Below are 19,696 nucleotides of genomic sequence, written 5' to 3'. Positions count from 1 at the left end.
GCCGACAGACACTTGAGTGTGTACGTGTATCAGTGTATGTGTAGCATTCTATTTCTAGCTAGGTACGGTAGGGACCTTGGCGTACTCACAGACTCTACAAAAAGTACAAGTACAAGTAGTACATGGTCGAGTTCAGTTGTGACTTGCAACACCCTGCCTGATTCATTGTGGACTCTCCTGCATGCACTGCTGTGTACACATACATCGATATGGACATCGTCCAGTGGCAAACCTGGTGACAAGTCGTTGTGCAGTGGAAGAATGTTGGAGCATGGGCATGAACGACAACGTCGACCATTCGCCGAAGCTTTCTGCTGTGTTGGCAGTGCTTTCTCTTTCGCAGAGGAGTTTTCTGTTCGTGCTGTAGCGTGTTCTGATTTCTCTGGCTTAGTTGACCCTGAGTAGAAATTGAGAGTGCTGAACATCAGCCGTCAATAATTATCGTAAAAATGGGCAGTAGGTATGAGTTGTCGGAAGACGGTGTTATGGTTTTCAGGCCATCAATGAAAGAATTCAAAGACTTTGAGGCTTATGTTACGTACATGGAGTCTTGTGGCGCTCACAAGTATGGAGTTGCCAAGGTATGGAAAGTCGAATTATTTAATTGAGTTGAGAAGAAATGGCAGTGAAGTTTACTCATGTCAATATGTATCGCACTGCTTGATGGCAGGTCATTCCACCGAAAGAATGGAGTCCCAAGTCAAATCTTTCAGCTGTGGATGATATGGTTATTCCCACTCCTATCGCTCAGATGGTGACTGGCAGAGGAGGTTAGTTGGCATGAGGATCGATTGACGATTGAGTTGATTTTAAAATTGTAAATCTGGATCGACAGGACAACATTACAGCATGCACTGTACATTATACATACGTAGATCTACGTACATGCTGGGAACTGCTATTAAAAAGCGGGAAACTTTTCCTGCATTCAAATTTTGCGTTTTCAAGATTTACCCTGGCCCATGACGAGAAACTTTTGCAATTATATCTCTCTAATTCAGTAATTGGATCATATACATGTATTGTCCAAGAGCAATACACAGAGTAGCTTGTGGCAATTTAAATTATCTCATACAGTATGTGACTGTCCCAAAATAATTGTCCGCAAACTCCAACGTGGCCACTTACACATTTAGGAAACTTCACTTCTCAACTCAAACTCCAGAAACTTCACTGCGATTCGAATTAAAATTTACGTTAAACCACATTTTCGGGTCTGGCCCATCCTCAGGGTAGTTTGGAGTTGAGAAGTGAAGTTTTCTAAACGTGTCCCAAAATAGCGAAATGTAATATCTAGTGAAAGTTTCCCACTGTAATACAGCACAGTGTATTACATGTCATCCGTTACTTGACAAGTAAGTTGCATTCAACATTGATGGTGTCATTACAAAGTACTAGTGCCAGTGCGACGACAGGTGGAATCCTGATAATTCGAATATGGCTTACCTAGAACATGCCACATACTTTAGAAGTTTCTTCCAGGACTGATTTCTACCAATATGATTTCCACATGAAATTCGACAGGGGGCGGATTTTACAGAGGGGGCTGATCAACTGTACTTAAAAGTCTTTACAGTATTGGTATTGTCTTTTAATCTGCTTTCATGACCCGAGTTACACTTCATGTCTGGTTATCTATAGGACTGTGTGAACAGTACAACATCCCACACAAGGCCATGACCGTCAAGAAGCACAGAGAACTTGCCCTCAGTGACCAGTATGTGATGAACTGTCTGCCTGTGTGTCTGTAGCGAGCTGTCTCTCTCTCTCTCTCTCTCTCTCTCTCTCTCTCTCTCTCTCTCTCTCTCTCTCTCTCTCTCTCTCTCTCTCTCTCTCTCTCTCTCTCTCTCTCTCTCTCTCTCTCTCTCTCTCTCTCTCTCTCTCTCTCTCTCTCTCTCTCTCTCTCTCTCTCTCTCTCTCTCTCTCTCTCTCTCTCTCTCTCTCTCTCTCTCTCTCTCTCTCTCTCTCTCTCTCTCTCTCTCTCTCTCTCTCTCTCTCTCTCTCTCTCTCTCTCTCTCTCTCTCTCTCTCTCTCTATATATATATATATATATATATATATATACTCAATCTGCGGACAGCATATCTATCTATGTCTTTCTTTCTCTCTTTTCTGTATTCTGTATGTGTGCATGTATGTATTTGTGTTTCTCTTCACTTTGAGGATGGTCCAGGCCCAAAAATTCCTAGGGAAGTAAGACCAGTTTGCAGAAAGGGAGAATGTGGTGGAGCTTGAGAATGGAATGTGAGGATAGCTGTGTTGGAGCTTCAGAATTCGTAGAAAAGTGTATAGTGCACTGCATTTCCTTTTGATCCCAGTCAATGGCGAGTTGTTAATTGTAACAAAGTTTTGAGGCATGGTGGAAAAACTCCGCTGCTCATAGAATGCGCAATGCAGGACATGGCTTACACAGGCGGAAGGGGCAGAACTATGTTGTTACTTAGAGCTTGACACTCACCGCAACTCTGGTACAACACGGTGCTGTTTTCTCTATTGTTTGCTGCTTTACGGCTGTTCGTAGATATTCTCCTCCCAAAGCAGCCAACTTTGAAGAACTGGAAAGAAAATATTGGAAAAACCTGATGTTCAACAAACCCATATATGGCGCAGATGTACCCGGCTCACTTACAGATCCATCTGTGAAGGTATGCTGCAGCTTGCTCTATGCTTTGCTACATGTGCAGAGTTCACTGGTCATTTTAGCTTCTGGCTAAACCAGTTTTTTTGCCTTTCTCTCGCTGGTCATGTTTTTCATGTATTCTGAGTTTGCCTGCTCATTTGCGTCATTCCTTCCGTGTGTGTTGTGTGTGTGTGTGTGTGTGTGTGTGTGTGTGTCCCATATGGTGCTGTGGAATGTGCAGCGATTTCCAATCGAGATGTTGCACGTTCGATTCCCAATGATTATGGTCACACATGCCTTTCTTCTCTTTCTCAGTCTCCACCTGACTTTTCTTTCATTCTCCTGGGTGGTTACCAACAGCCAGTGCATGCCGGAGTATGTGGTGTGATGTGTGTGAGGGGAAAAAATGAGAAAAGACCAAAAAGTTGGGATTAACTGGCTGGAAAAAGCCTTTTCATAGCTGTGCGGTGTAGACCAGGCTGAATAGTGGAGGTCAATTCTTCAGCCTTGCAAGCTGTTGAATGGTGCAATCCCAGCACAAGTTGCTATGGCTCCTGCTGTAGCATCGCTATCATTGCCTCCGGCGATGGGCGTCAAATGGTGTGCGTGTGTGTGTGTGTGTGTGTCAGCCTTGCAAGCTGTTGAATGGTGTAATCCCAGCACAAGTTGCTATGTCTAACATAGCTGTTCGCTATCATCGCTTCCGCGATGGGCAGGTCTGAGGTGTGTGTGTGTGTGTGTGTGTGCGCGTGCGCGCACGTGTGTGTGTGTGTGTGTGTGTGTGTGTGCGCGCACGTGTGTGTGCATGTGTGCGTGCATGCATGTTTATGTGTGTATGTGGCTGTCTGTCTCTCTTCTCCTTGTGATCATGCACTCTCTAGGTTGTTGGTAGTATTTGTATATATGCATCACAGTTTAGGCCGCAACCACACTACGTAAAAATCACAGTACAAATGTTCATGCATATCTCAGTACAAGTCGGTACGCAACCACACTACACTTTTCGGTCTGCATAGATGACGTTTTCACGAGACCAGCACGTGACGTTGTCGTACCAAAGCGTATGCCATGCGCTGGAAAAGACGGGAAATTCAAAAACAATGCTGATACTGATGCTATGTACGACGACCAGGTACAAAACAAGTTGTACGCAGGAGATGGAGCGCAAAGACCACGAAAACGACAAACGTGGCTTTCTACAGGGGTGCACCGGTTGCTGAAAACCTACAAAGCGCATTTTGCATTTCGCGTGGATCGCCATGACGATTTCTACTGTAATGCCGTTTGTACGTGATTTTGTACCTAGTGTGGTTGCAGCCTTACACCCTTTCTTCATCATGAAAAACCTCCATTCCCTGGTTATTTTTTCATTCCGTGATTTTTTCTTGCCTGTGCACTGTTGTTGATGCAGATATGGAATATCAACTGTTTACCATCAATACTGGATGAGTTGGAACGTAGCGGCGTTTCAATTCCTGGTGTCAATACCGCTTACTTGTACTTTGGTATGTGGAAGACCTCGTTTGCCTGGCACACCGAAGACATGGACCTCTACAGCATCAACTACTTGCACCATGGTGCTCCCAAAGCTTGGTATGGCAATATAATTATGTTTTGTGTGTGTGCGTGTGTGCGTGTGTGTGTGTGTGTGGGTGTTTATGTGCATGTGTATTCAATACTGGATTGTGAAGTAATCTGGCCCAGAAGCGGGAAGCTTTGTGTTTAAGTACAGTGAATTTTGGATACAACGACTTAGTACATGTAATGCTAGTAGAATAATTTCAGTCCTGTGTTGGGGAGCCCCCTTTGCTGACTGTGGTCTGCCTCATATTCCCGGCCTGTACTTACTACAGTTCGGTCCGCTTGTCGTCATGATTCATCGAGAGTGTCTTGTCATTTTTATTGGTATTCCTGAAGCCATGCAAAAGATGTTACTTTAGTAGATTCTGGCACTAGCCAGAATTTTATTGCCACTCAGAGTTTCACGCTTACGCTATCACCAGGCAAACTTATTCAAGTATGAAACGGGGAATGGGGTCTTGTTATTAACCAATAATCCGAATCGACCCGTTGCGGGCGTTCCATCTTGCGGCGAACAGGCAAGGGAAATGTACATATCCGTCTGTTTATGAGTTGAAAGCTCTGAGCCCTCGCTATGCTTTGTTTTTATCTGGGTCATCATGTGTGTTATTCGAACTGATAGAAACGTCTTTGCAGTACAAAAACATTCACCCGATAATCGTATTGCAAAGATTTTTCTATCTAGGTAAAAAGAAAGCATAGCGCGGGCTCTGAGCTTTCATTAGTTATCACTAGTGCTGCTGTATGGATGCTTCTGTGAGCGTATGTGCACCCATCGGTGCACGTTTTGTCATGCTTCTTCTTCTGTGTGTGTGTGTGTGTGTGTCCAGGTATTCAATACCACCAGAACATGGCAAGCGATTAGAAGAAGTTGCGAAAGGTATGGTTTGTTCTTGTGAAAGCGTACAGTTGGGCAGCCGTGTGTCCTTTAGTGCTGTGTGGCGTGCGAGGCAAATCTTTCGGGCAGTCGTGTGTCCTTTAGTGCTGTGTGGCGTACGAGGCTAATCTTTCGGGCAGTCGTGTGGCTAATCTTTCGGGCAGTCGTGTTTAGTTTAGTGCTGTGAAGCTAATCTTCTGCTGTGCATTATGTGCTACAGTCGCTACCTTTTAGTGTAGTTAGTCTTGTCTTGATCAGAACCTCCCATTGGATTGTTGTTGTTGCTGTTGAGCGTGCACTTTCTGATGTCCGTTCTTTGGTGAACTGTGTGTGTGTGTGCACGTGTGTGTGTGCACGTGTGTGTGTGTGTGCCTTGTGTCAGGTTATTTCCCGCACAGCCATCGTACCTGCTCCTCGTTTCTCCGGCACAAGATGACCATCATGTCCCCCAGTGTGCTTAAAACCTATTCCATTCCGTTTCGCAAGGTAAGGTGCAGCAGCGCTGGTGTTCAGAATGTTGGTGCTGTAGCTTGGTGTCGTCCTACACTGTAACACACACTGGTCTGTCCTCTCATCTCAGACTCCGCGTTGTCAGCTTCACAGTGCTCTGTATTGTATTCACTCACCTACTTCGAAGTACTCTTCTTTATGCCTGGCAGATGCTGCGAAACGGTGAATTGATGAGCAAATAGGCGGCGTGGAGACAATAACCTGAATAGGACTGTGAAGTGTGAACAGTATCAACTGCACACTCATGACTTTACACACACACATGTAACTGAAGAATATCACAAGGAGACGTTCTTGGAAACCGACCTCGCTTACGTGTGTGTATAAACTATAAAGTCATGACTGCACAGTTGATACTGCTCATAGCCTACTGTATCATGACTTTCTTCTTCTTGTAGTGAGTTTCAAAGCATTCTTCATTGTATTCACTCACCTACTCTGTTTATATGCCTGGCAGATGCTGCAAAAAGAGGGAGAATTCATGATCACTTTCCCATTTGGTTATCACTCTGGTTTCAACTGCGGTTACAATGTTGCTGAGTCCACCAATTTTGCTTTGGAGCGATGGATAGAGTTTGGCCGGCGCGCCTCACGGGTCAGTTTTTATTCGCTACGTGTGTGTGTGTGCGTGTGTGTCACAGTGTGTCACAGTCTGTGTGTGTGTGTGTACGTGTGTGTGTGTATGCGGGTGTGTGCATGCGCGTGTACATGCATGTATGCATATATGTGTGTGTGTGTGTGTGTGTGTGTGTGTGTGTGTGTGTGTGTGTGTGTGTGTGTGTGTTGTGTGTGTGTGTGTGTGTGTGTGTGTGTGTGCATGAGTGTGTGCATGTGTGTCTGTCTGTGTGTCTGTCTGTGTGTCTGTGTGTACATTTAGTTCTTAGGCTTGAACATGGATACGTACATGAGAGTAATTCCCACTTGAAAATGACTCACTATGATCACTACCTGGCTGTGTTCTACCCCTGGAATCCTTATGAAACACTCACAAGCCAACATGCTTGTCACATGACTGATCCCGTTGCTCCATCCTGTGATGCCATAATGCAGTAGAGTTGCATGTCTCTTATCTGGGGTTCAGTTTCTTGCACGTTAGTTATCCAACAGTGCAGTGACAGCTCATGCACTTTGTTTTACAGTCCTCGTACTTCAAGTACATGTGGACAGTGAGCATCATGAGCGTTTCCTTTATGTGACGTTGCATACAAGTCAGTCTATAGATGAGCATGATGACTGTCTCAGGATAGTCATGGTAATGGAGCATCACATGGCTACATACGAAGTAGCGGTGAGGCATCCTGCAGCTTCATAACTCGAAGAGAATTGGTGAGCACACATGCTCATTCCCTGGGCACTGCAAATTCACAACTCATTTCATTTTACAGAATCATTTTCAACGTTTCGGCAAATTGCCATCATCAGGATGCAATATTGCATCCTGATGAGGGCAATTGGGAATTGCAGTGCCCAGGGAATGAGCATGTGTGCTCACCAATTCTCTTCGAGACATGGCTACATAGCTTCAGTTATTCAGGATATTCGTTAATCCAACAGCGTCCGGCCCGAGGGTGCCGGATAACTGACATGCAACAGTACTGGCAAATGCGACTGTGCCAATGACGCAATGTGCAGTGTTTTAGCATTTACAGTTTATGCAGTTTCCTGGTGAGAACAGCTGTGAAGTGCACAGTGCAGATCAATGAGAGCTGCTGCTGCTAACATCTTCCTTTATGAAGACAAGACGTCTGGATAGTAGCACTAGTAGTTTTGCGTATGCGCTGTGCAATGCCTGACACACGGGTTTGAACTCACCTGTTGATCTGTTTGTTGTGTTTGTTATGTGTATGTGTGCCATCATGCAGTGTTACTGTCGAACCGATACGGTCATGATTGACATGGATATCTTTGCCGCTCTCAAGGTTTGTGCTGCCCTGTAGCTTTGCACCAATCACATTACCTATATGTCACCATGCGTGAGTAAAATCATACTAAAATGTGAAACGATGATTGCAAGGCACACAACGGAAAGGAAAGAGAGGATTTGTTCAGAACTGTTTTCTTGTTACATCCTCCTTGGTGCTATATTAACACTGCTGTCTTCAAAACGCAAGCGTTTACATATTTTAATGTTGTGAAAGTGGTGTAACAGTATTAAAGTGCATCTTCTGATATGCGAGTGCCATATATAGTGAGTATGAAGTACACGCTCCATGGACCATCTGCTGCATTCACTTTGACCTCAAACTTGGTCCTTCTTTTGTAAGAACATGTCCTTCTTGTCGGAGATGGTCTTGTGTTCAAAATGAGGATAGTTTTGTATGCGCAAGCATGATTGTGGTAAAAAAGGCAAATTCTCCTCGTTTGGACTTGGATAGAGAGCCAAGGATAAATTCCTTGGTCCTTTTTTTCTTTTCTCCTCGGTTGCTCCTTTTTTTGGTTATCCGAGCAATTTTCCTTTGTGCCGTTTGCACTCGCTTTGAAGTGGATATTTCATTGTGTGTCAAACTGCCTGCTCTCTTGCCAACCGCTGCAGAATCGAAAAGGAGCTGCGGGATCAGCGTCTTGGCCAAAGTACGCTGGGCGCATGCGTTCAGGTGCTACTCGCAGGACGGAGTCCGACGACGACAGCGATGACGGGTATGTAGTGTATTGTGCAGGTGTAGACTATGACTGAGACTCCTTGACTGCCTACACAAGATGCAGCGATGACGGGTATGTAGTGTGTGCAGTTGTATTTGAGATGAGATTGCAATAATAATGGTGGGATATGCTGACTTCCCCTCGTGTTTGGTAGGAAGGTGGGCTCAGTGGATGTTTCTTTTACCTGTGCGTTTTGTCAGTTTGTATATTCTAGCCAGAGTCAAAGAATCAATAATAACTGGGGAAGGGGGACTGAACCATCTCCAACAGCAGACACGTGTTTGTTGTGATGGATTGTTTTCTCTGGAAGTCATCAGTGTGGTCCTTTGTTTTATTACTATTAGGAGTAATAGGAATGTCTTTCTGTTTGTGGAGTATGTATGGGCATGCTGGCTGTCTGCAGGTGTGATTGGTGGTGGTGGTGGTGGTGGTGGTGGTGTGTGTGTGTGTGTGTGCGTGCGCGTGTGTGTACGTGTGTATGCAGTGTGTGCTGGCTGTGTTGACCATGTCTGCAGGTGTGCATTGTACAGTGATATATGCGCAATGTCATTACGTAATCTTACTACATGTCCATTTGTGCTGTGCTATGATCTGCAGTGCGGGTTCAGGTGTGTCACCGCCAAAGAAAGCGGGGAAAAAAGCGACAGCGACAGCAGTAGTAGTAGTTAAGACTGAGCCATCTATTGTCGTGTCCAGTCCACCATCCAGCCCACGGAAGGGCAAACGGCGATCTGCTGATGACTCCGAGAGCACGGGCTCACAAAGAAAGCGTGTCAAGACCGCTAGTGCAGTTCCGAAGGCGAAACGAGCAACTTCAGCCGCTCCTGTTGCTGTTGCTGTTGCCGTTGCCACCAGCAGACGGAAGAAATCTACAGAGAGTCCGATGGAGGTGGATGTGCCTGTGAAGAGTCCTCGAACCCCCTCCGCCGCCGCCGCCGTCGCCAGTGACTCGGTCACACCATCAGCCAGTGCACCAGTGACACCGCCTCTGCAGCATCATGACATCACCGAGACAAGTCAAGGTAGGTATCACGAACTAGTACTAGTACTAGTACAGTACCACACATCAAGTGCTCCTTCTATTCCGCTGTTTATCACTTTTCTATTGTGTAGTCTCCATCGGTCGGGCCTGGTTTAAATCTGGCTTTGGAAATTTTGTTTTTCATTGCTACCAGGTTCGGCCTCATTTTCTCTTGTGCTGCGCTGATGAGTCCACAAAGGACGAAACAGTTCTCTCCGCAGATTGAGTGTAGTCTCCATTACATATCAGAGGTTTGAAAACTATCACTTTTCTTAGTTTTCTATCAGTATACTATAGCCTCCGTTACACAGGAGAGGCTTACAGTATACTTCTCTGACACTTCAGCTTAATGGGTAGTAAAATAATGCACTTACATTTGCAATTTGATGACGACACTAGGTTACGTGCTGGCTGCTGCATGAGTTATATATTGTTACGATAATGGTGGGTTGTCGAATCTCTCTCTCTCTCTCTCTCTCTCTCTCTCTCTCTCTCTCTCTCTCTCTCTCTCTCTCTCTCTCTCTCTCTCTCTCTCTCTCTCTCTCTCTCTCTCTCTCTCTCTCTCTTCTTTCAGGTGAATTCGTCATTTCCGACGTGCCCGTGGATGACGTGGCTGGACTCTGGCAGCACCAGGCGCGCGCACCAGCCGTGGAGCAAGCCTGGAACAAGTACCTGTCGCAGGACAACACGCGCTGCGCCGTCTGCTCACACATCGGCCTCCCGCAGGTGTGTACACTTGCGCAGGTGTGTATACTACTAGAGTGGAGAGCTCACACCTGCCTATGGCTCTACATGCAAACATGCAATGTGCAGTTCATGCAGCTAATTGCCAGGACAGTAGTATGCACACGTGGTGGTAGTGTATGTTTTGCCCTTGGCCTGTACTGTACCTACTTCTTGCATTTCTATTAATTTTGTCATCTTCTTCTCTTTTCACACATTCCGTGTATTTTGAGCATTCTGATGTCTTGATGTAGTGCAATATTTCTCTGGTCGACCTCTTGTCCTGTCCAGGGAGAGAGCAATGGCATGCCAGAGTATATGTTGAAGTATCTCAAACAGTCGCAGCTACCCAGCTCACCAATGCCACCCAGCTCACCAATGCCACCAGTTAGTGGTGTGCAGACCAGCGGAGCTACGAGTGACAGTGGCTTTGCTGGCACTGACGCTGATCCCCTGGTCAATGTCCGAACGCAGCCTACTCCATCAAACGTTGCAGCTGCGCCTTCAATGTCACCCCAGGGCTGTGCGAAAACACAAGCAACGACAAGAATAACATCATTCACTGAGTCGACTTCCCAGCCTGCCGTGGCCATGTCTGTAGCGACGACAGCAGCAGCAACAGTGGCAGCAACAGCACCGGCTGTTGATACCAGTGGAGATGAGGAGTATGAGACAGCATTATCGGACACTGGCGTTCAGTCGGATTGGTCACTGGAGTCGGTGCTCGGCGATCATGACTATGTGAAAGCGTCGGATTATCAGACACACGGTGGACGTGGAACACGGGGACGGTCACGCAGCTGCTCGTCTGCACAGTCACTGAGCATGCAAGACGGCAACTGTCAGCTAGGTACTAGCACGGCTAAAGATCGTCCGGCTTTCGACCCGTCTGTAGCACCGACATCTGCTGCAACGGCTGCCGCTACTGCCACCACTGACCAAGCGGAGCTGCCACCCCTGCTTACTTGTCAGAAATGCTCTGTTTGCGTTCATCCAGGTGAGTCATGTTGGTCATATATTGTTGGCCACCGGCAATAACTGTGCTGCGTGTGTATAATGTGCTTGCGTTCGCGTCTGCTGCTTTACCTTGCCAGGTATTGACTGCACGTGTGTTCAAACTGCACACCCATACCAGTGGTGTGTGGCAGAAGCGGTTCACTACAATGCTAGGATGGGCTGGTCTTACAGTTGGCACATTGAAACCTTGCGTATGGCCGCTACACTCTTTCAGAATTATTCTTCCAGGCCAGTGTGGAATGCTCTTCCAATAGTGTTTTCGAGGTCTGGTTTTCCTAATTGTGGGCCACAACCAGATTATTTGTTTGACCGGGTATTGTGTATTTAGGTTACGCTTTGACCATGCACACTGTGAGTCCGTCAGTGGAACCTGTCCTAAAGGATGCCTGGATATTGAAGGGACCTTTCGGCAATCCTTTGGGAATACAAGCTTGAGCACGCTTGAGCCTCCAAAACGAGGGCCATTTTGGCCACTAGTCCCCGGCGTATCCGCGTTTTCTCTGTTCCACTGTATACGCGTGCTTGTCCAAAACTTCTTTCTGGCCAACTTCAAATCTGATCGTTCCGCCTAAATCAGGTTTGAAAACCAGGGCTTTTCAAAGTGTATCTGAATGGACTGTAGGTGGCAATTTTCAGGCGGCGAGGGTAGCACAATACAATTGAAGTTCTGCATTGCAACTTGATTGGGAGCAATTTGGACTTGAATGTGTCCTGAATATTATGTCACCAGTTGAGTTCAGTGCAACAGGATGCTGTGGAAGCCATACCAAATTACCAATATGAGATTATCATAGTACAGACCTCAGGAGCTGGTTATGTACGCGGCAATGCATTGACTTGTTATTGTACATGAGCAGGGCTTAGACTTTAGAGCCAGTATCCTGATGGTTTCTGTGCGTGTGCACGCGTGTGTGGTGTGTGTGTGTGTGTGTGTGTACGCTTGTATTGTGTGCATGGTTGATGCAGCCTGCTATGGTGTGACTCCTCTATCAGCCCCTGCTGTATCTGTATCCTCTTGGTTATGTGATCGGTGCGAGCAAAGTGCCGATGAGGAGGTAAGCAGGTTGGCATACTGGCAATCAACTTATTGCAACAAACTAAACCCATGTGTTTTACTTTCGCTGAATGAAGCGGGTGTTGTGGTGGGGGGGGGGGGGGGGAGAGGGGGACAGAGCCATGTTCGTTGCACAGCCCAGTGCTGGTAATGCCAGGACAGTTCCGGAGTGCATGTCATGTACTGTAAAAGCCATATATATAACGAAGTGCTAACTCTAACGAGGAGAAATCTGTCGTTAAAATAGAAATCGTTATACAGAAATCGATACATATACTGTCCTATTGAGCGTTGAGAATGAGTGAGAATCGTTACTTTTGGTACACGTAAACTGGTCAATTTTGGGAAATCGTTATATATGCGCCTCGTTAGAATAATGGCTTTTACAGCAGTCATATTACATGGGGTTGGATTTCATTTTCCAACACTGTTCCAGCCGGTTGCCATCAACAGCTGTGTCACCTGGAGGGTTGGAAAGCTCAGGAAGTACTTCTGAAGTAAGAGAAGTAGACTTTCCAAGACGTGAACCCTACCTATGCACGTTATCATCTCTGGAAAAGCTGCAGTCAGCCTGAAATCCGGCCATAGCCAAACTGGGAGGCACTGCACACTCTCGTGTTTGTGCTCTTGATAGCACGTTGCTGCAAGTTTGCCATGTACATGTAGATGTAGATGTGCAATTGCTCCTAGTCACCGATGTTTGTGCTCCTTGTGAACTTCTCTCCTGGTCACCGATGTTTGTGCTCCTTGTGAACTTCTCTCCTGGTCACCGATGTTTGTGCTCCTTGTGAACTTCTCTCCTGGTCTCCGTGTTTGTGTACACTTGATGTGCAGGACTGTTGCCTGTGTGCAATGCGAGGTGGTGCACTCAAGAAGACAGATGACAATAGGTATGTACTGCTTCTGCAATTATTAGTAACATGTAATGGTACACTGTATCCCTCCATGGCAGTAAACCTCGACTGTATCGCAAGTCATGACTGAGGACATTTAGTACTGGCCTATATCAAGACCATTCTGAGCGGGAATCTTGATGTGATTTGATTGCGCATGACATCTTTCTCTCTCTCTCCCTCTCTCTCTCTCTCTCTCTCTCTCTCTCTCTCTCTCTCTCTCTCTCTCTCTCTCTCTCTCTCACTTTCTTCTGAACTTTATGTTCTTGTTGGTGCAGGTGGGCACATGTCTTGTGTGCCGTCTGCATTCCGGAAGTGATGTTCGGCGACCTGGCGACCCGTCAGCCTATCTGTCTTGGCAATATCCCCAACCGAAGGTGGAAGCTGGTGAGTGTTGATAGCAACCTAGTGTCTATCTGTTCATCCACCTACATGTTGTCAGGGTGCCATCCACGCCTGTTCTTGCTGTAACCAGTGCTCAGTCTCCATACAAGTGGTTTTTTTCCCTGCAGCCTCCCCTCCGTATCCAATGGTAGCATTGGGTACGCTGGCAGGCTTGCAGCTGACACTGTGTGGATTGTGGATGTGTTGTGTGATGGTTGATATCTCGTTCTTTTCAGAAATGCCACTACTGTCAGCAGTGCGGTCGGCAGAAGATACAGGGCTGCAGTGTCCAGTGTTCGTTTGGCTGGTGCTCGCGTCCGCTGCACGTAACTTGCGTGTATCGGCCCAACGTGCGCATCGTTCAGGGCGACTGGCCGCAGGTGCTCCGCATTATTTGCCATCGGCACGAACATATTATGATCAAGGTATGGTGCTCGATAACGCTACGTAGTGCTTTTTTTTTGGACTGTGGAGTGAAGGGGGATGCTGGACTGCACTGGCATAGTTATGCTCAATAAGATTACACTGTAGTGACTTTGGTGTGCAGTATTGGTCAGCTTTTCAGTGCATGCATGACTGGATCATACTGCACTTTCTCTGCGTGTGTGTGTGTGTTATGTGTGCGTGTGTCTGTGTGTGTGTGTGTGTCTGTGTGTGTCTGTGTGTGCGTGTGTCTGTCTCTGTGTGTGTGTGTGTGTGTGTGTGTGTGCGTGTGTTTGTGGACTGCGATGACGGCTTTAGCCTGGTTTTGATGTGTGAATATGTTATGTTTTGCTAACCGTGTGAATATGTTACACACGAATGCCGTGTTCTTGGCTTCGTGTCATTTGTAAAGAAGAGTTGCTGCTCTTTCCACCACTGCTGTATATGGATTGTTGGATTGCTTCTTGTTCCTTAGGGCCAGCAGAGAGCTGTTGACTTCTCTATCGGTGATCAAGTCTATGCCAAGCACAAGAACTGCAGGTAAACTTGTTTCTTTGAGCTCCGTGCTGTGTGACTCTTGTGCCGTGCCACATTGCTGTTCTAGAACTTTGGCTGCTCTTCTTGTGTACAGAGTCAGTGAGTTATATTGATGTTGATGGCCAATAGTAGGGTTCAATGTCACGTCGAACATGTGTGTGTGTGTGCGCGCACCCGCGCGTGCATGCGCGCGCGCGTGCGTGTGTGTGTGTCTGTCAGCGATTTCCAATCGATAGGTTGCGGGTTCAATTCCCGACGATTAAGGTCACACATGTCTTTCTTCTCTTTCTCAGACTCCTCTTGACTTTTCTTTTTTCTTTCATTCTTTTCATTCTCCTGGGTGGTTACCAACAGCCAGTGCATGCCGGAGTATGTGGTATGATGTGTGTGCGGGAAAAAAATGAAAAAGACTGAAAAGTAGGGATTCACTGGCCAGAAAAGCCACTGCATAGCTGTGAGGTGTAGACCAGGCTGAATAGTGGCGGCCAATTCTTCAGCCTTGCAAGCTGTTGAATGGTGCAATTCCAGCACAAGTTGCTATGGCTTCTGCTGTCGTATCGCTATCATCGCCTCCGGCGATGGATGTCAAATGGTCTGTCTGTGTCTATGTGCCTGTGTATGTGTGTATGTGTCTGTGTCTGTGTGTACCGCTTTGTTTGTTAGATTCTACCTTGCCACTATTGCGGAGATCACTCCAACGGTCCTGTATGAAATTCTGTTCGACGATGGTAGCTATAGCGGCGACATGTTCCCTGAGGATATTGTTGTAAGTGGTACAGGTTGCCTTGAGCAGAAGTTTGGTGCTGTCCCAGGATGATCTGGCAGAACTTTCTAGCAGGGCTTTCTAGCTACTTTGAAGGAGTTCGTCCTCAAATCTTCTCTTAGGGAAGTTGAATTTGACTGTCTGTTTGCCAGTGTTTGGGGTTTTCCCGGCCAGCCGTGATTTTGTTGCTGGCTACGAACTTTTTTCTATTCTGAACTGTGTATACAGTGTACATGCACGGCACATTTAGCCTTCAGCGGCAATGTTCTGGGTGGCTTGGTCACGGCGGTGCGCTGACATCATGTGGACTACACTGTAGATGCCCAGCTGATGGGCTGCTGCTGCTGCTGCTGCTGCTGCACACTGTACTGGTGTGTTGATGCACATCCGGTATTTCCAGGTGGAGTGTGCAGATGGCATAACATACATTATGCGACGAGAATATGATCTGTTTCAGACTTGAGTTATTATGTGGTTCAGATGACCTTATTTTGTGCTATTAGCGCAAAGGTGCTCAACATGTCTTGCATCATTGTCTCGAATTATCTTGTTTAAAAATTCAGCTGGCTTTCTGTTGCTTGTGCTGTTGCATGCAGAATCGAGATTGCAAAGCCGACGGTCCGCCAGCAGAAGGTGCCGAGGTACAAGTCATGTGGACAGATGGCCTGGTCTATGGTGGAAAGTTCATCCGCTCAAACTACGAGCTGAAATACTGGGTTAGTCCGGTTATGGTCGTCATTGTTCAATGGTGAAATGATTGAATGGTTGAATGGTCCGTTTCCATTGCTGACCCGATATGTACTCACTGCTACTGTAAAAGCAGAAATTTTCGGTGGTGTTTTATTATCGGTAACTTCGGTGCCGAAATTTTCACCGGAAATAAAACGCACCGAAAATGTCGGTATAGCACTATAGTACACTTACCTGGAACGCGGGTTTACCGAAATTTTCCCTCCGCCGAACCGCCGATTTTGGAGAATACCGAAAATATTACACCACCGAAAATTTCTGCTTTTACAGTAGACTAGGGGATACACGCACACAGCATTGTATGCAGGTGGACACACACACACACAGCATTGTATGCAGGTGGACACACACACACACACACACACACACACACACACACAGCATTGTATACAGCATGTCAGCTACCGTATCTGTATTCTTTTCTCCGCTCAGAGGTGTAGATGGTCGACAGCAACGACGAGAGGTGTAAATGGTCGACAGCAACGAGGAACAGACCGCTTTGTACATACAGTAGCTTGTGCCTTGACCTCCATTGCCATTACATCACCCTTGTCGTAAACATGATTAATAGTAGCTGAGATTGCGCTTAGAGTTTAGGAGCGCACTCAACGGTGTTGGGTACTCATTAGCTTAGCCAAGGTGCACACATATGTTTACTCTGTTCAGTGCGCTCCAGCAGCCATGTGCAAGTGCTTGCTACTTGATGAGAAACTTTCTCTCAAGTTGTCTTGGTCCTCGTATCGTCTCCTGATATTGTTAAGTGTCTCCCTTCACCCTTACCTTTGCAGACTCTCTTCGAAGACCACTCCAAGCGTCTGCTGAAAAAGTCCTGTGTGTTTGGGCTTGATGAGGAGCTACCGGCCAAAGTCCAAAAGAAGCTGGTAATGATCTCTGTCTCTCTCTGTCTCTCTCTGTCTCTCTCTCTCTCTCTGTCTCTCTCTCTGTCTCTCTCTCTGTCTCTCTCTCTCTCTCTCTCTCTCTCTCTCTCTCTCTCTCTCTCTCTCTCTCTCTCTCTCTCTCACACACACACACACACACACACACACACACACACACACACACACACACTCACTCACACACACGCTCGCTCGCTCTCACTGTGCCAAGCCGAATCCCATTCCTCTAGGACTCTAGCAATGTGGAATGTTGTGAACATTGATTTGAACATTGATGTGTGCTGTTGTTCATTGAACATTTTTTCCAAGGCCAGGATTTGGTTTACCGGGGGTTTTTTTCAGACCAGTTTGCACTTTTCCTTGTGTTGTTGTTGTTATTTCAGTCGGTGTCGCAAAGTGATGATGACAGCTCACCAGCGGCCGAGACCAAAGTCATCCTGGATGGCAAGCGTAAGCGGCGCGCTTGCCACCGCCTTGCACAGTAGTGCATGTGTCGCACTGCTCGCCATTGCCAGGCTTTGACTGCGACTGGTTACAACCCCGCTGAAAGTGACGATGCTGGAATGGAAAGGCCATGCCTGACCAGTTTCTCTCTCTCTCTCTCTCTCCATTGGCCTGTAGCGATGACGGCGCCCGTGTGCTCTCAATGCATGTGTGCAGTGTGCTTGTTGCACCGGCGTCTACAATAGCGCGTGCGTCTGCTCAGCAACTGTAACTTCTCTCTCCCGGTTGCTGGTATGTGTCTTGTTTTCGGTGCCTTGCTGCTGTATTTGAGTTGTGTGGCATGATATTATACTCTCACTTGCCTAGTGCCTAATCAGAGGTGTCTGCAGCTGCTTTTGAGCCAGGACTATGGACTGCAGAATAATCTCCACCGATGTGTGCCCTGTGTCTTGTGCCTGTGTCCATCCATCTCTGCTGGATACTTCTGTCTTGTGCCTGTGTCCATCCATCTCTGCTGGATACTTCTGTTCATCTGTCGTGTTATAGTGCTAGGCTTGATGCTCTGACCTGTGTTCGTATCTGCATCTGTTTGGTTTATATGTTGTGTATGCGAGCGCATATGCCACTGTGCTTTGTGCTTGGTTCTTGAGCAACGGTAGTTTCACCCCGCGTGTGTGCGTGTGTGTGTGTGTGTGTCTCTCTCTCTCTCCCCATTGCAATCTAGCAGTAGTTTCTTTGCTCCTCTCCCCCGCCAGCTGATGGTGGTACCTTGCTTGCTTGCCCTTTAGTTTCTAGGCACATCGTCATCATATCTACTACAATATCGACTAACATTTTCATCCGCATCATCATCAGCAGCAGCAATCATGCCATCATCAGTCAAGCAACTTGCTCTCACATACTGCATCCTATATCTACTTTATATCACCTAGTTTTTACTCCAGGACTGCTGTGCAGTTGCCCTATACTTACCACCCCACCCCAATAGACTTTAGTGCTAGTGTCTAGACTGCGCTCCGTTGATCTTATCAGCCGCCAATGCTCTGTGTCGTTGCATAGTTATAAACAATCGTGTACGCCTAAGGATCCAAGCAGTGGCTGCTTTGCTTTGTGTAGAACGGCCGTCCGTCAATCTGTCATGATAGTGGCAGTGGCAACACTTCTCTGGTCATTGTGATACCCTGTTTTGTTTTATCAGCCTGCGTGCTTGTCTATCTGCTTGTCTGTCTGCTTGTCAATTCTGCTCAAGATTATAACCCACCGAAATAGTGCTGAGAGCTAGAGGAATCCAACAAGACTACTTGTGATGTGGCTTGCTGTGTTGTGCTTGTGTGCTGTCACGCCATACATGCACCGGTGTGGATGGTGCCACGATCAGGACTCCAATCATGGCTATACGTGTAGTTTTGGTGCCCATAAATCAGCCTCTTGTACGGGCAAAACAAAAAATATATACATGTTACCAAGAGTAGATAAACAAGAGTGTGCAACTCCGGATCTCTCCTGCAAAATCTGCAGATACCCCGCGCCCACGGGGGAATTTTTTGTTTACGTCACCTTTTTTCAGAGAAACGCGGATTTTGCCGCAGAGCAGTGTGAGAGCACGTGCTGGGCACCAACCTTGTAGTGTAAAGCCCAGCCAAGTGCACGAGGGAAAACTCTCCAAAAGGCTCGCAGCGCGTGCGTCGTCGAAAAGATTACGTCAACAAAAAATTCCGCCGCGGGCCAACCCATCCGCGAGTTGCACACTCTTGTTTTTCTACTCTTGATGTTACGTGTAGTACCTTCAAAGATGGTGTTTGCTAGCACTATACAAGCTTGGAGGCAGATTACTGCTAACGTTAACAAAAGACTTAGTGTTAGTCAGTGCAATCTCAAAGTACAAGATGCATGGTGATCTCTGAATATCAGCTTCCACTTCTAGCTTTTCAACTTCTAGCTTTTCAACTTCTAGCTTTTCAACTTGGCAATGTATCACTTTCAAATATTACTTTAAAATAGCAGTCCAATATTGTAAGTATTTGTAACTGTCATTTTCAACTCAACGTTACTGTAAACAAATTATACGTTAACGACCTTGAACAGAATGATGCTGAATATATTGCCATATAAAACTCTTGATAAACCCGGTTAAGAAGGGACTGGTTAGGCCAGCTAGATTGCACAAGCAAGTCACAATAATAGCAGGTGCAATGCTGGTGATCTACTAATCTTCTCTTATGGGCTGAGAGGTGGATTCCAAATATGCTACCGGTATAATAATGCTTGATGGAGCTGTGCGCACTGCTGAACAGCTGAGTATGTTGACGACGCTAGCCAGCCAGGGAGTACGCAAACCCGTTTTCTTTGCTACTCCCTAGTGCTAATGCTGGTGCACCGGCAGGACAGCACGCTGAGACGTTTAGTGATGACGACGTGCTCTTGGCTGCGGCGCTGGCCGATCTTTCCAGTAGCGCTTGAGAACGCAGGCCAGATTGCGCGGCAGTGACTTGGTCTCTGGCGTGATTCGCGGAGCACCGTTGTTGTGCAGCTGTAGAAGTTCTTCCAGGGCACAGCGCAGAAT

General features: G+C 46.8%; 2 protein-coding genes across 4 annotated transcripts in view; one reads left to right on the top strand and one right to left on the bottom strand.

Annotated features, from left to right (window-relative positions):
- Positions 1-131: 131 nt before the first annotated feature.
- Positions 132-18,433, top strand: LOC135804996 (lysine-specific demethylase 4A-like). 2 transcript variants are annotated; one of them, XM_065318980.1, is made up of 22 exons: positions 132-581; positions 671-770; positions 1,642-1,717; positions 2,522-2,645; positions 4,032-4,213; positions 5,032-5,081; positions 5,461-5,564; positions 6,046-6,183; positions 7,451-7,507; positions 8,122-8,225; positions 8,826-9,250; positions 9,824-9,975; positions 10,264-10,969; positions 11,956-12,044; positions 12,878-12,933; positions 13,215-13,323; positions 13,557-13,745; positions 14,219-14,283; positions 14,944-15,046; positions 15,640-15,759; positions 16,582-16,674; positions 17,073-18,433. In XM_065318980.1, exons 1-22 carry the CDS (start codon positions 450-452, stop codon positions 17,172-17,174), a joined length of 3,276 nt encoding a protein of 1,091 aa, XP_065175052.1. In that variant the 5' UTR covers positions 132-449; the 3' UTR covers positions 17,175-18,433. The 2 variants fall into 2 exon arrangements, with proteins under 2 accessions (XP_065175052.1, XP_065175051.1); XM_065318979.1 differs by having other exon boundaries at positions 9,824-9,993.
- Positions 18,434-18,914: 481 nt separating this feature from the next.
- LOC135804997 (kinesin-1 heavy chain-like) overlaps positions 18,915-19,696 on the bottom strand; it is a 17,492-nt gene continuing 16,710 nt past the window's right edge. For both annotated transcript variants that reach the window (XM_065318981.1, XM_065318983.1), the window contains exon 20: positions 18,915-19,696. This exon is cut by the window's right edge and continues 19 nt beyond it. In XM_065318981.1, coding sequence (XP_065175053.1) covers positions 19,535-19,696 — 162 coding nt within the window. In that variant the 3' untranslated portion in view covers positions 18,915-19,534.

Source organism: Sycon ciliatum, chromosome 1 (assembly GCF_964019385.1).
Source record: "Sycon ciliatum chromosome 1, ocSycCili1.1, whole genome shotgun sequence".
Classification (NCBI taxonomy): Eukaryota; Metazoa; Porifera; class Calcarea; order Leucosolenida; family Sycettidae; genus Sycon; species Sycon ciliatum.
Note: the sequence above shows the minus strand (reverse complement) of the source record. Positions and strands in the feature narration are given on the sequence as shown.

Bases quoted from the DNA above. Each gene is read 5' to 3' on its own strand.
- LOC135804996 (XM_065318979.1), top strand. From the start codon at position 450: ATGGGCAGTAGGTATGAGTTGTCGGAAGACGGTGTTATGGTTTTCAGG. The intron at 5,082-5,460 runs GTATGGTTTGTT...GCCTTGTGTCAG, and splicing joins ATTAGAAGAAGTTGCGAAAG to GTTATTTCCCGCACAGCCAT. The intron at 12,045-12,877 runs GTAAGCAGGTTG...CTTGATGTGCAG, and splicing joins AGCAAAGTGCCGATGAGGAG to GACTGTTGCCTGTGTGCAAT.